This window comes from Neodiprion virginianus, chromosome 5, assembly GCF_021901495.1.
Source record: "Neodiprion virginianus isolate iyNeoVirg1 chromosome 5, iyNeoVirg1.1, whole genome shotgun sequence".
Classification (NCBI taxonomy): domain Eukaryota; kingdom Metazoa; phylum Arthropoda; class Insecta; order Hymenoptera; family Diprionidae; genus Neodiprion; species Neodiprion virginianus.
Window position 1 is genome coordinate 26,453,836 of NC_060881.1, and position 15,253 is coordinate 26,469,088.

Here is a 15,253-nt window from a genome sequence, read left to right on the forward strand (position 1 = left end):
TCAACGTTTCAAAGATTTTAAATTATCACCTGCACTCCACCTTGTTCTGTAACGAATATAAATTGAATTGATCGGCGCCTGATTGTAAATTGTCAGTTAAGCAAATACTTTCACAAATACATCTATCATCAAATATTTATTGCATTGAGTTAGTTCCCATCGGTAAATACGATGAACAACTACTTTTATGTTGTTATACTCTTGCCCTAAGCTGATGTTGATCATCGACAATCATATTGTAAATCATGAACACGAAAAACACCCTTTCACTAATTGGCAGCTATGCTAGTTTGAAAAAACGGAAGATCGATAGTCTCGCACCCTGCATTACCGACAGTAATTTGATGTCCAGGCAGGTCGGTGCAGCCCTACAGTAGGCAGCCGTACATACCTGAAAGTGCTTTCGGCTGCAGCCATAGGCGGATACAGACGCTCAATACGAAAACTGGCGGCTCCATCTGCCGCGTTGTCCAATATTTTAGATGGCTTGTTACGTACTGTGATTAATCCATGAGAGGCGCTCGCAGCAAGTGCGGCAGCTGGAGGAAAAAATCAAGCTGCAGATGTATGCTAACATTCTTCGAGTAAGCTGCGTGAAAACATTTTGAAACTAGTAACAATGGGGAGGATGAGCAAAGGTCGGAATTACCATGCGGTGAATTCCCGGTAAGAAAATCAGAGCGGCTGATCATCCTCGAAGATGTTGGAGCATGTTTCATGATACAAGAAGAAAGAGTTAACAGCTCAATTGGCAACGGTGGAGAATTATTAAAGAATAGAAGACACACAAGACAGTTACAACGAAGATGAACATCAAACGGTTACCTGGCTTCATAATCCACTACAAACTCGTTTCTGTAGCAGCGTTTCTCGTCCTGGCATCCATCGTCTACTTGCTTATCCACTGGGGGATAATGTGCACGAATTTAGAGGCCTGGAGGCACGTATCCAAAGTCGTGAGTATATTTAATATTAATATAATATTATATAATTTTAAATACGGCACTTATGCATACTTCACTATAAGTATAATATATGATATACGCCACCCCCGATACACTTTGCAGCGATGCGCAACGCGTGCGGCAAGTGTGTAGACTTTGTCAGCTGAGACGGTCACGTGATGACTGCACTAGTCTTCAAGAAACGCGCAAGCGCTCTTCCTTTTTTACTGCATTCATCTGCGCGGCCACGACGGCTACTCATTGTTGTTATTGCCATTGCTACAACCTTAATTAATAGCCTGCAGACGCCTGTTCTACTCGTTAATTCGTTGAATTTTTATTAACTCAAACAGTAACCACACTTGACCTTACACTGTATATTTTCGTTCACAGACTAAAATATCCTCAAGGACCTATTTCTGATTATATTCGGTACATTGACTGCTCGTGTTCAGTAGAAAAAAACTGTTGAGGAACGTTACACGTTTTTCGCTAAATTTGAATTAATCCTAGTTCGTTTGAAATGCGCGCGGGTTGATCATTGGTATGATGTCAGAAAACTTGCAGCCAATCGTATAAGCCAGGACTTCCCAACCGGTGTGGCGCGCCCCCCTGGTGGGGCGTAGAGAAATAGCAAGGGGGGCGCAACACGCGTTTGCAATTTCGAAAGAAAATTAATTTAACGGATTTTAACGCGTATATTATAACGTCATAATATCACAGTGATTGATTCCGTCTATAAATAACTTTGGCAAAAACTGTACCTAGAATCGACAAGCTAGTACAGAACGTGCAAGCTCAAGTATCTCACTAGTAATAATATTAATATTCATTTGAAAATACATAAAAGTTGTAATTGATAAATAAATCATATTAAAATAAAGTGAGTTTGTTTTATTGCCACGAAAAATATTATGGGGGGGGGGGGGGGGGGGGGGGGGCATGAAAACGTTATTTATATTACGGGGGGGCTTGACACAAAAAAGGTTGGGAAACCCTGGTATAAGCCATGACAAAACTACGCGGTACTTTTGAAGGAATTTATTGTTCAGTCAAGATATAAGAACAATTTAGTCCAGTGTACGATAATTCTACTTGACTGAATTAACTGTCGTTTATTTTTTGTACTTGCATGCTTCAAAAGGAAATAGTTATTCGTTGCATTGAAAACTCGCATCTTTTGAAATGTTAAAAATGTTTAAATTTAAAACCCTTCGCATAAAAACTTCAAAGTACGAAAGTATTCGCGCAGAATATCAACAGCTCCAATGTAACTCGATATTATCGCGTGCAGCGCGGGTGTGATTTCACACTTAGATAACAGATACGCTATATGATGTATGCTTATGCGAAATTTATGAATAATTAAAGTATACAAGAATTTTTTCCATCTAGGAAATTCGGTTCCGAAATCGTATAATAAGCTTGTTTATTTGTAGATCCGAAAACAACAATCTCTGCGTCAAATACATTTTTCTAAGTAATAATTGTAGCGCCGTAGCGCGTGAAAACTTCGAACACAAAAATTGAAAGTCATAGAAACGGGAGAGCTGGTTTTTTGATTAGATCGTTTGTAACATCAATTTTTGAAACGATCGAAGACACTGGTCTGCGAAAAATATTCTTCCACGATTACTGCAGCTTGTATAGTATTAAAAACCTTCTTGCGTAAGTTTATTTTTAGTCGAGTATAGAATTATTCGATTAGACCAACGTTTTCCTCCCTCTTTCAAAATGCTAATGGGACTGAATTATCATTCAATTCTGCATGACTGGAAATACGATAATTCTTGATAATACATTGTAACATACAAATCACAGTTGAGTATATTGCATCGCGAATTGATCGAGCTAACAGGATATTATGAAAAATTTTCAGTGTTCCTTACACAGCTCTGGGACTGCGGCAGGAATATTGTGTGGTCCCCTATGTTCTGAGAAAAGAATTCACTCTCTGGCCTGCGAGACGCTGCACGCTGGAAAGGAAGCCGTTTTCTCCGCGCATTGGGAAACTACAAGGCTGGTCTTTAAGGCTTCCAGGTAAAGAGCTAAGTTTCATACATCATTCTGATTCTGCAGATTTACGGCAAAGCTCAATAATTTAAGATGAGAAACAAAAGTAATATTTGCTGAACTTTTTCCTGTTCAACGTTTTGAGCAATTTACTTCAATGAAAAGCAACACTATATTAAATGGAAAAAGGTACTGGAGTTAATAAATTTCATCATCTGGCATAGTGTTCGTCAGTTTCGACACGAAAGAATCCAAGAGAAAGAATCCGAGGTGGAAGTTCACCCCATATACTTTTCTGGATGTACTCTATTGAAAATGTTCGTGTGTTAAATCATAAAATGATTTGAAAGAATGCAGCATGTAATTTATAACATGATTTATCTTGTAAATTCGATAAAATATCTAAAAAATATATACGAATGAACTACATCAAAAATCATACAGTCAACCATACAGACCTAACTAACTAATAGAAATATTTTTAGTACGGTAGTCGTTTAATAGTTCGGATTCCATCGCAGTGACTGGCGAAATACGAGCTTTTTTTCGTTTTCGTCGCAAATTAATTTCTCTTGTATATGAAGGTAATTTTTATACAACATTTATATGTTTTCGTCGTGCCAGAAATCAACACTGAAAAAAAAATCACGGGTCTTGAATTTGCCACAGAATACAGTCGAATCCCGATCAATCGGAGTCCCTTTTCTGGACGGACACCGCTGGTATCAAGCACTTCCCTTCCGAGGAAGAGTTCGCGGACATGATTAGAGACCTGATAACAAACAATCTGAATCTGACGATCACCGGCGAGCAGCTGAAGCGTTTGAGTCGTTTGCGGCGACACCACGTCGAGACGAACCCGACACGACGCAATCTGGAGATGGAGAATGTCTGGCCGCTCCTTCAGGAGAACGAGTACATCCTATCGATCCTCTACGAGGACAGGGACGTATTTCCGCAACTGATCGGAACCTGCGGTACCTTTTTCGCAGTCGAATACGTCAAGCCCATCCAAACGCCGACCGGAGTTCTTGCCCTCTCGGACTCGAAACCAGAATGGGCAAAGAGGTTCATCTTGAATTTTTTTTACCTAAAATTAATTAAGGGGATACGTTTGAGTTGGCGGCTGAAAGTATTTAAATCGATGCTCGATCAACATACGCTTGAATAACACAAACCCAAATCAAATTGGAAATTGGTTTTTGAATGAAAACGTTCTCAAAATTCGGTTCACTATTCCAGTCGTCTACTGGTACACCGTGAAACCTTCTCAGATAGATGCTGCAAAATCGTAACTCGTTGCGACTTCTCCCGTTGTCGAAGGTTGAAGCTGGCCGTGATGATCCTCGACCTCCTCGAGGAATTCGACTCGAATTTCGTAGAGCCTTTTCACCTCTGCGACGTGAAGATCAATCACTTCGGACTGCCTCCCGGGGGTCAAAGATTGAAGTTCCTCGACTTGGACGCGGTATTTTCCAAAACGGCACTTACCCGCCTCTTGGCTGACGGACGATCCTGCGAGAAACACGAGGACTGTGACTTCTTTGATTGCAGATCGTTTTGCTCTTCGAAACAGAAGTGCGAGTCTCCGGTAGTGAACAACAACCTTCAGGTACTTAGGCACCGAAGCTTTCTGACGATTTCACAATTTTTCAAAAAGGCCCCTTGCATTCGAATCTACGTCGATATCAAACTAGATTATGTAACGACTAATCCGACGAATCAGTTACAATTGCATAATTTTCTTTCTAGATAATATGCGAGAAAATCTTTCTCGGCTGGACCTTGTCCGGGACGATAATAATCCCCGGCCTGTTAATGTCTCAACACACAACAAGCACTTTGGCGGTGATGTTGAGGCAATGTGCAAATCCAGCCGGTGATGTGACAAATTTACCGAGGGCTGCTGTACCGGATAGTTTGAAATCAAGATTGTACAACATGTTGAGCGAAATGGAGCAGCAGTTCAGCACTCCGGAGTGATGAAATCGTCCTGGGTCTTTTAAACATGATTTGAACATTTGGTGATGGACAATGTTGTCGCTATCAACGAGAAGACTCGCAGTGATTAACAGTAACGTGTCAGATGACAGAAAAAAATCATGTGCGTCAAACGCGCATGTTCAAATGACACGGATTTTTCATCATATACGTGCAATGTGCATAGATTCACATATTTTCATCATTTTTTAAAAGAATCTCTTGAAAGTAAGCAATGACCCGCATTGTCGATAGCAAGTCAATAGATATTATGCTTCTCTTCTCGATAACTTTGTAGTTCCTACACAAATTAATAGTCTTGTTACACACTAAATATAGTCACGAAACCAAACAGTCTCTAGGAAATTGAAATGTTGACTACTTATTAGATATTGACATTGTCTAGACGTTACAGGGAATAAAGTTTATAATTATGCTTATTCTTGGTTACGATTAAGCAGGAAGAAACTATGTAATATTCGTCTTCCTTAGAATTATATTTTATCACGGGTATTATTGCCTGAAATTTCCATTAGCTTGGTGCACGCGACGGACGAAAAAAATCAATACGTGCAGGGTCCTCCATTCCACATAACGCGTGCCTATTTCGTTACTCCATGATTCGATTTTCTGCAATTTATTGAGATGTGACAGTTTTCTCCAAAATACAAATAATGTATATAAATATAGGTACACGTTTATAGTTGATGAAATATTTTTCTCGGAAAGAGAGAAAAACTAACGGATCTGTACATTGTGTGTGAAATCAGAAAACATACCAATAATATGGTTCGATAGCTAAAAAAAATGTCACGTTGATGCCTAATCACCTGATTTCAAAGAATACAAAAAGCAATTTATATGCATGTACTTACGACTACAATAGAAATAGATTTGTATAACGTTATTAACCAGCATTCAAAAATATTAAACATTATCAGCATTTCATTTTGTAGTATTATTATCGCTTACATAATCCTATAATATAAACTCGAGGAGATGATGGAAAAAAATCCACAAGTTTCGATGTCCGACTCGGTCGTAGAAAAATGTTCCAAATCTGCGTAAAGGATATTTTATTTGTGCAGACAAAAAACTCACAATCAGTCGATGCCCAAGATATAATTGCTTCAATAATGGTATATGTATAAATATTTAGCTATAACTAAGCTCGATTAACATACGTCCAGAAAATTTCTAAAACTTATTTGTGCAAGTCCTTCCATGTAGTCATGTTACCATAATCAATTGAATTTGGACCATGCAAAGAATTTCAAGTAAAGACAAATTCGTACATCATTTAACATTGTAAATACGAATACTATTGCTTATTATATAAGTAGTATATAGTTTATAGGAAGACGCTTCTTCTAACGCGACGTACAATACCGAAATATAATCTTTACGTGGTGAAATCTATAACGAATTTTTGAAGTTTTATTTTGTTCAGTTATCTTATTACTGGATTGCATTTCAACCCTCGAAATTAATAATTCTGAATTTGGATAACAGCTGTCTTTAATTTCCAATTTTTTAGTGAAGAGATCTAATATTAAACATAGGTACAACATACAAGTTATTCGAGTTATCAATGCCACAGCCGAAGTAATTCTGACCTCAGGTATAATTCCGCCTTTTAACTTAGTATAAAATTAAATTATAAAATGTGAAGATCGACAAATTTGACATGTGTCTAGAAATATCAAATAATGAATCTGACAAATATACCATTCTTCTTCTTTGCAAATAATACGACAAACTAAAATGTGTGTAAACGATATACGAAAAAATTCAATACTAATCCTTATTTTAAAATATTGCTTCCATCGGCATAATTATTCAGATACTCAAATGGATTGTAACTCAACGACAGAACAAAAAATTTATCACTGACAATCATATATCATAAACAAAAAGTAAATATATGGAATGTAAACTGATATCATCAGTCGCATGAGGAAGAAGAAATAGTGAATAGTAGATCGTAACTGCCTATTTAGATGGAGAAGAGATGATCTGTACTCTGACATGGATTAATAAAATATCACCTCAAAATTGACAAACATCACATAAGCGATAAGGTAAGAATTCGTATATTGCCAATGATGAGAGAATATTTAACAAATCTGAGGTTTTTCAAAAGTGAATCTATTGCGCTTGAACACGGTCAAAAGAAAACGGTACGAAACGCGGACGCAAAAAGGAAAGTGAAAGGTTTTCTTAAAATTAAATCTAAACCTAACTTCTGCGTGTTGATCGCAAAACCCGCATCAAAAAATCTTTTCCACAAGTCTTCAAGTCTTTGAATCGATTTGGTATCATAAATGAGCTTTTACATTCTTCACATGGCACAGCTGAAGCTGTTGTACACTGAATAATGATTATATTCAAATTGCCTATTCAAGTCGATTAAATTTCTATTACAATAGCAATGCTTACCACTGTTAAGAAGCGTTCACTTTATTATTGGCCATTATTTCAAATCTTCTGACAACTTTGTTGACATCGATATCTCTGGTCAATTTCAAGTAATTAGTTTTTTGCACCTTCTGAATACTCGCCCAAACAGGAAGCAGCTTGCACATCAGTTTGATAAGATCCTCCAGCTCGTTGGGGGTCAATTTTGCCCTGTAAGAATTATCGAGCTTTTTGATAACGAATTCCATAGGTAAGACACCCTTCTTTTCCGCGACAAAAATATTCCGCAGAATTCTGGACAGCTCTGGCAACCGCGAATACTGAGTTGCCTCTTTGTCTGAGTCCGACGTTCTCGTCATTGATTCCAATGCCTTCGCTGCCTGCTTCGCGCGAACCTGTGTTACACACGAGATAAAGAATTTTTAAATGAGCTTGTAAAACCAGAATTATCACTTAAACAAACACAATCAATATATATTTTTCAGTTTTTATGGTAATTCGATTAGTTAAATGTTTTTCCTTCGCAAAACTTGACATACCTTTTCAAGAAGCGCTTTTGGAATACCCTTGAAAGCTGTGCTAAGGTAACTGTTATGTGTAGGAGTAGCAGGTGGTGTATCAACAATAGAAATGTTAACTTTTCTCATTTCTTGATCATTAATCTGAGTTGATACATCGACAGTCAAGGTTGAGCTGGGTGAACCGGATCTTGATGTCATTTTAGCTTCTGCCAACCTCTGCAAAGCCTTTTCCATACGCGTGTTGCAGTTGAACATGTCCTTGGCTTTCTCTGTAAAAATACAAACCCCCTTTTAGTTATTATAAAATATTGACATAATTAAACCTGGTAAAAGCGTCTACTTTAATCCAGCAAATTGCTGAACTTCTCCGTTCCAAGTTACTAGCTTACTGATTCTTTCCAATGTCTGGTGTCTCGGTAGACGAAACTTGAAGCCGTCTATAAGGGGTGGAATTTTAGCATATGCTTTAAGCATCATATCAGATAATTTACGCTTAACGAACAAGTAATTGAACGATTGAATGAGTAGTGCCGAAAGTTCTGGATAATAATTGGCAGCTGTAAGCAGCGTGCCTAATGCATTTATTGATATAACGATTCTATCTTTATTCGATAATTGCATCATATAAAGGTATCTGCTGATGCATGTGATCTACATTGAAATATTGCAAAATTAGGGTCAAACATTAAACACAATTTTCAACGCTAATTGTGTCATGGGTCTCTTGTCTAGATTTACAATAAATTACTCAATGTTAAATTGTGTCAACATTTATGCTGATAGTCAGCAATTGTGCAACTGATTGAGGAAAAAAAATAAGACTGCAAGTTGGAATTACATGTTATTATGCAACTTAAAGGAATCTTTGCAATTACTCAATGCCTTTGAAAAGTTCGGAAAATACTAACAAATACGTTGTAACCAATAATCACTATCACAACTCGTTAGAATTCAATAGATATGATAGAAGTATTTGTGATTTTTTGTGAACTTACGAAGTACGTCTTTGGCAGTTGTAAATTTTTCAATGTTAGGAGGTTGCGGCAGTTCAGCTTTTTCGATAGTAGCGCAACTTTCCACATCAAATTCCGGATGCCATCTGGTCAACTTCTCCTTTGGAATAACCATTGGAGGCTTCAATGATAGAAGATATTTCTCATGACAATCCTTGACCAGATCTGTAAAGAAAGAACCAAGCTGTTAAGGATGAAGAGCATAAAACATAACGGAACGTGGATCAAAACCTCGATGCACAAGAAGTAATTCTACATGATTCGTGAACACAAATAGATACAGATTAATTAAATTTTGGAAGAATTTTCTTTTTTGCATGAATAAGTTTCTTATACGGAATTTGATTTTCACCTAAAAGCGTATTGTAGAAGATTCTTCGACGTTGCAATAAGACCGTTGGACACATGCTCATTTCCGAGGCAGACTTGAGAACATTGTCAGCATCTGGTGTGTTTCTCCCATTCTTTGGCTCAACCATAGGCGTTATAACAAGTTCGTACTTATCCTGCTTGGAGGAAGAACCAAAGTTATGTAATTTCTCCTGATTAAACACAAAGGCATTTGGATACACTGTTTTAATCTGTGCCAAATGATCCATTGTAAAATTGCGCCTCAGTAATTCCTGTACTGCTGGTTTCAGCTTCTTGAATGTTATAACTTCTTTTCGATTGAACAGCAATGAAACAACCTGTAAAATAGTACGTCTCTTTCATAACCATAAAATTCTAAGGTCCAGTCGTGCTGGTATTAAAATTTCCAGAAAGCATGAAATTTCACTAGAAAAGCAATTGAAAGCGAAACTGGAAATAATTAGTACCCAAAGATTTGATTTGAATAGGTTACGTACAGTATCAACACATCTAAAGGCTTCAGCCAAAAGGCGATAATTGTAAGGTAGCAACAAAGTCGGTGTTCCAGATTCAACCAAGGATTGATATTTTTGATAGGCAGCTTGCTTAGTAGGACTTTTACTAGGACTGCCTGAACTCTCTTTAGGAGCAAACAGTAGCCGCTTTTGAGGGCTAGCATTCTTTGGCAGCTCAACGTTCTTTGTTGGGGTTAAGACGTTCTTCTTTGGAGACATCATCGCTTTCTGCGGACTTTAAACAAAAGAAATTAAAATAATTTTTCATCAGTAAACTGATATTTTCTTAAAACATATAAGGAGCTTTTCATCATGTCACCTTGCCTCATGGACACTCATTTCTTTTTGTACAGCCTTTGTCAATAGCATAGAAAACTCTATTTATCTTATCGTAATGGTATGAAAATTAAAAAAAAAAACTAACCAATCTACAGGTGAGAGCAAAGCGCAACTGGGTGACTTTATAAGGAAGGGGTTAACGGCACTGAAGAATGTAACAAAAATATGGAATTTGATATACCTAACAGGAACCTCCACTTCAATATTTTCAAACTTCCGAATTTGAGGTTTTTTAGCCTGAATCTCGCCAAGCTTCGCAGCACACTTGTTGATCTTAGCAATTGAAGCTTTGAGCTCTGCAAGTCTGGACGACCGGTTAATTCGGTTTTTTATTTCTCCAAGGCTGAGATCCTTCTGGGCTAAGGCGTCCATTGTGGATAATTTTTTAGGCGTCACAGATCCAGCAGCTGGTTGTTCTTCGGCTGTCTCGTAGGTCTTGGTATTGGTGACCTTCTGTATAGCGCAGTGCTGAGGAACTTTCTGAGGCGTCGACGGTCGCTTTTTGGTCGGACTTAGAAGGCCCTTCTTCTCGAAAATAACGTTGCTCTTTTGTTTGGCTTCGCCTTCGTCTTTGCTCAGTTTCAAAAAGGTGTCGCGGATGTCCGGCTGGCCTTCCTGGGTTGCGGTTTTTTTCATACGAGCACCGCTGCGGCTCCGTGAACTGGATTTCGGGCTCTTAGGGCTCCCAGCCTTCACCGCATCAAACTGAATGTTTCGTACGACGCGATTGGGACGAACAACGCTACTGCGGATCTCGCAGCCTTCGATCTGCTTGGAGTCCACGTTCGCGAAGATGATCTTCGGACTCATTTTGGGGTTAGTATCGTCCCCCTGAATGGCCGGAGAGGCTAATGAGTCGAGGTTTTTTGTCTCATCGACATTACGATCGTTCAGATTGCTTGCCACGTTCACAGCTTGATCATCGTCCAGGATGAGGACTTTGGTCCTGCTCCTAACGTCTTCGGCAGCTGTCCGTTTTCGGGTGTTGAAATAAGCGTCAACGTACTGCTGCGACATTTTCAACCGATTCTAACAGTTCTTGGCGTTACGATTATCTGGCAGGCGCCAATTTTCTGGCTGTCTCGAATGGAATACTTTTTTTGTCTAATGAACAACACTGCTAGTCTCGCGTACTTGGATCGGTCGCCGATGTCTCACTCCATCGTTTACTCCCGCGTCTTTAGCCGCTTTTGGCGCGTAAATATACGGCAATTATAGATGGGGCAACACTCGAATGAAGGACAGAAGTTCAAGTTTCCTCCGCAATAAGCGCAATCGTATTTCCGGTGAAACTGGTTTGACTAAAAGATTACAGAAAATCTTGGTAGATTTGTGTTCTTGAGGATAAACCTATTGAATGAACTCGAAGTATCTATACATAGTAAAACAAAGAAATTGAAATAATCAGATAGAATGAAGAAGTATGACTCGCCACCCTCGCCACTGATTTTACATGACAAATTCTCCTGACCCCATGAGTCATTTTCAGATTATTCGTTGACTTGAGAATACAACGACTAATACCCCTGGGTAAATGTTTGTGATCAGTTTTCGTAGGAGCGCGCGAGCGTAGGAGGGTTCTGCTCTATCGACTCTACCTAACAGGCTCTCACCGACATTCGTAGCAGCCTGAGTAGTGCCGGTATGAAAGCTTGAGCTTGAGTCGGCACAAAGTGAGTACGTAATACTATTGGTCGTTTGCGACTTAGAAATGTTCATCAGCTCGATGACCCCCTGAAGAGACGCGAAACCGCGTCCATCACCAATCGCCTCCGAAGATTTGTATGACCCTTACCCGACTAATTGGACCCTCAAGAACTCAGAAAACGCAGCGAAGAGAGCGTGGGACCAACAGGAGAGAAACGGCAACCGAAAAAGCACCTGCTGAAAAATGCAGAAAATACAGGTTCTCGTCTTTTAGCTCTAACTTTTGATGCGTTGATCGCAGCGTATTGCGACTACGCCCAAACGATTTCTCCCGCAAAATTACGTCGGAATAGTGCCAGAAATAATTTATTCAAGCACTTTTCGAAATCGCCAAAATTTTCGCCAAAAATACAAAGGGGTAAGCCTTACTTTTTTTTCATTTTTCGACCAAAAAATTTCTGGTCTCAGATTCGATTTGTATGACCCTTTCCTGACTAATTTGACCTCCAGGAACTCGGAAAACGCAGCGCAAAGAGCGTAGGATCAAGAGGAGAGAACCTAGGGAGGAAACTGCACCTGCTGAAAAATGCCGAAAACACAGGTTCTCGTTTTTTGGCTCTAACTTTTGATGCGTTGATCGCAGCGTATTGGAACCGCGCCCAATCGATTTCTCCCGCAAAATAACGTCGGAATAGTGCCAGAAATAATTTATTTAAACACTTTCCAAAATCGCCTAAATTTTCGCCAAAAATACAAAGGGGTTAGCGAAAGAGGTTAAACAAAAGGATAGAAATTGGGGATAGGGTTGACTCGGATCATCACCCGGTAATAGTGTGGATGAGGGAAAAGGCAGAAGCTGGGAGGCAGGGATCAAGATGGGAAAGAGAAAGGGAAAGTTTCTTTGCGGAAAGGGGAGCAGAGAGTAAAAAGGTAGTCGCGAGAAGGGAGAGATGCGAGATGGAGTTTAAGGAAATAGAGGAGAGAGAAAGGGAAGAACAGAGAAAAGAGAGGTAAGAGAAAATAAGGGAATCGAGGTACAACAGATGGTACAGGCTAGTGAAAGGAAAAGGGATACCAGGATATCTGGGAAAGGGATGGGGGGAAGCAGGTGGAGAAGGGTGGCAAGATTTAGATTAGGAAGCGAGATGAAAGAGGCAAGGTACTGGGAAGAAGAGGAAAAGAGTAGGTGTAGGGTGTGCGAGGGGGAGGAGGAAACATGGGAGCATGTATGGGAAGAGTGCGTGGGCTGGGATAGAAGGGGGGAAAGCTGGCAGGAGGTAGTGAGGGAGATGTTAGGTGAGGAGGGGGTGGGAGAAGTCTGGATGAGAGAACTGGAAAGGATCAGGGATGTACAAGAGAATGAAAGAGTGAGAGATGAATGAGAAATGAAAGTCGATTAGGATAAGGACGAATAGGGAATAGAATAAGGTGAAATAGGATAAGGTTAAGTAAAGATAAGGATAAAGAATAAGGAAAGGATTAGAGGGTAAGTAAGGGAATGGCAAGGCAACGGCACAGGGCACAGGAAATTAGAAATTAAGTAAGGATAAGGTAGGAAGTAAGAATAGGGTGAGAATAGGTTAAGAAAACATGTAAAAAAAATTGTAAAGGGAGAGGAAAAGAGAAATCCTTGTAACCCCAAGGGGAACAATAAATATGACATACAGACAAAGAGGTTGGCCTTACTTTTTTTTCATTTTCCGACCGAAAATTTTTGGTCTCAGATTCGATTTGTATGACCCTTTCCTGACTAATTGGACCTCCAGAAACCCAGAAAACGCAGCAAAAAGAGCGTGAGATCAACAGGAGTGAAATGGCGAGCAAATAAGCACCTGCTGAAAAATGTCGAAAAAACAGCTTCTCGTTTATTGGCTGTAACTTTCGATGCGTTGATCGCAGCGTATTAAGACTGCGCCCAATCGATTTCTCTCGCAAAATGACGTCCGAATAGTGCATGAAAGAATCAGTTCCAGCACTTTTCAAAATCGCCTCAATTTTCGAGAAAAATGCAAAGGGGTTAGCCTTACTTTTTTTTCGGCCGAAAAATTTTAGGTCTCAGATTCGATTTGTATGACCCTTTCCCGACTAATTGGACCACCAGGAACTCAGAAAACGCAGCGAAAAGAGCGTAAGATCAACAGGAGAGAAATGGCGAGCGAAAAAGCACCTGCTGAAAAATGTCGAAAAAACGGCTCTGCGTTTATTGGCTGTAACTTTCGATGGGTTGATCGCAGCGTATTAAGACTGCGCCCAATCGATTTCTCTCGCAAAATCACGTCCGAATAGTGCATGAAAGAATCAATTACAGCACTTTTCAAAGTCGCTTAACTTTTCGAGAAAAATGCAAAGGGGTTAGCCTTACTTTTTTTTCGGCCGAAAAATTTTAGGTCTCAGATTTGATTTGTATGACCCTTTCCTGACTTATTGGACCACCAGGAACTCAGAAAACGCAGCAAAAAGAGCGTGAGATCAACAGGAGAGAAATGGCGAGCAAATAAGCACCTGCTGAAAAATGTCGAAAAAACAGCTTCTCGTTTATTGGCTGTAACTTTCGATGAGTTGATCGCAGCGTATTAAAACTGCGCCCAATCGATTTCTCTCGCAAAATTACGTCGGAATAGTGCATGAAAGAATCAATTACAGCACTTTTCAAAATCGTCAAAATTTTCGCCAAAAATACAAAGGGGTTAGCCTTACTTTTTTTTCATTTTACGACCAAAAATTTTTGGTCTCAGATTCGATTTGTATGACCCTTTCCTGACTAATTGGACCACCAGGAACTCAGAAAACGCAGCGAAAAGAGCGTGAGATCAACAGGAGAGAAATGGCGAGCGAAAAAGCACCTGCTGAAAAATGTCGAAAAAACGGCTCTTCGTTTATTGGCTGTAACTTTCGATGGGTTGATCGCAGCGTATTAAGACTGCGCCCAATCGATTTCTCTCGCAAAATCACGTCCGAATAGTGCATGAAAGAATCAATTACAGCACTTTTCAAAGTCGCTTAACTTTTCGAGAAAAATGCAAAGGGGTTAGCCTTACTTTTTTTTCGGCCGAAAAATTTTAGGTCTCAGATTTGATTTGTATGACCCTTTCCTGACTTATTGGACCACCAGGAACTCAGAAAACGCAGCAAAAAGAGCGTGAGATCAACAGGAGAGAAATGGCGAGCAAATAAGCACCTGCTGAAAAATGTCGAAAAAACAGCTTCTCGTTTATTGGCTGTAACTTTCGATGAGTTGATCGCAGCGTATTAAAACTGCGCCCAATCGATTTCTCTCGCAAAATTACGTCGGAATAGTGCATGAAAGAATCAATTACAGCACTTTTCAAAATCGTCAAAATTTTCGCCAAAAATACAAAGGGGTTAGCCTTACTTTTTTTTCATTTTACGACCAAAAATTTTTGGTCTCAGATTCGATTTGTATGACCCTTTCCTGACTAATTGGACCACCAGGAACTCAGAAAACGCAGCGAAAAGAGCGTGAGATCAACAGGAGAGAAATGGCGAGCGAA

At 39.5% G+C, this 15,253-nt stretch overlaps 3 protein-coding genes across 6 annotated transcripts in view; 1 reads left to right on the forward strand and 2 right to left on the reverse strand.

Annotated features, from left to right (window-relative positions):
• Positions 1-959, reverse strand: part of LOC124305878 (glycogen-binding subunit 76A) — a 24,821-nt gene extending 23,862 nt beyond the window's left edge. For 2 of the 3 annotated variants that reach the window (XR_006908465.1, XM_046765825.1), the window contains exons 1-2: positions 826-959; positions 392-539 (exon numbers count right to left, since the gene is read on the reverse strand). The gene's annotated coding sequence lies outside the window, so the exon portion shown is untranslated. The remainder of the gene's footprint in view (positions 1-391; positions 540-825) is intronic. The other variant, XM_046765826.1, reaches the window with a different exon arrangement.
• Positions 552-5,885, forward strand: LOC124305880 (divergent protein kinase domain 1C). 2 transcript variants are annotated; one of them, XM_046765836.1, is made up of 5 exons: positions 552-956; positions 2,824-2,984; positions 3,627-4,025; positions 4,200-4,569; positions 4,710-5,885. In XM_046765836.1, exons 1-5 carry the CDS (start codon positions 807-809, stop codon positions 4,938-4,940), a joined length of 1,311 nt encoding a protein of 436 aa, XP_046621792.1. In that variant the 5' UTR covers positions 552-806; the 3' UTR covers positions 4,941-5,885. The 2 variants fall into 2 exon arrangements, with proteins under 2 accessions (XP_046621792.1, XP_046621793.1); XM_046765837.1 differs by having other exon boundaries at positions 4,281-4,569.
• A 114-nt stretch (positions 5,886-5,999) lies between these two features.
• Positions 6,000-11,276, reverse strand: LOC124305877 (DNA replication factor Cdt1). Its single transcript, XM_046765820.1, has 6 exons — positions 10,276-11,276; positions 9,738-9,990; positions 9,242-9,578; positions 8,872-9,054; positions 7,895-8,145; positions 6,000-7,750 (listed from the first exon to the last, which is right to left on the reverse strand). Exons 1-6 carry the CDS (start codon positions 11,109-11,111, stop codon positions 7,382-7,384), a joined length of 2,229 nt encoding a protein of 742 aa, XP_046621776.1. The 5' UTR covers positions 11,112-11,276; the 3' UTR covers positions 6,000-7,381.
• Positions 11,277-15,253: the final 3,977 nt, after the last annotated feature.

What these genes read in the sequence shown, in the direction of transcription:
- LOC124305877 (XM_046765820.1), bottom strand. Translation starts at nt 11,111, where the DNA reads ATGTCGCAGCAGTACGTTGACGCTTATTTCAACACCCGAAAACGGACA. An exon ending in GAAGTGGAGGTTCCTGTTAG is followed by an intron (nt 9,991 to 10,275) that starts GTATATCAAATT and finishes TTTTGTTTAAAG; the next exon opens with TCCGCAGAAAGCGATGATGT. An exon ending in AACTGCCAAAGACGTACTTC is followed by an intron (nt 8,146 to 8,871) that starts GTAAGTTCACAA and finishes GTATTTTTACAG; the next exon opens with AGAAAGCCAAGGACATGTTC.
- LOC124305880 (XM_046765836.1), top strand. Translation starts at nt 807, where the DNA reads ATGAACATCAAACGGTTACCTGGCTTCATAATCCACTACAAACTCGTT. An exon ending in GGAGGCACGTATCCAAAGTC is followed by an intron (nt 957 to 2,823) that starts GTGAGTATATTT and finishes AAAAATTTTCAG; the next exon opens with TGTTCCTTACACAGCTCTGG. An exon ending in TAGTGAACAACAACCTTCAG is followed by an intron (nt 4,570 to 4,709) that starts GTACTTAGGCAC and finishes TTTTCTTTCTAG; the next exon opens with ATAATATGCGAGAAAATCTT.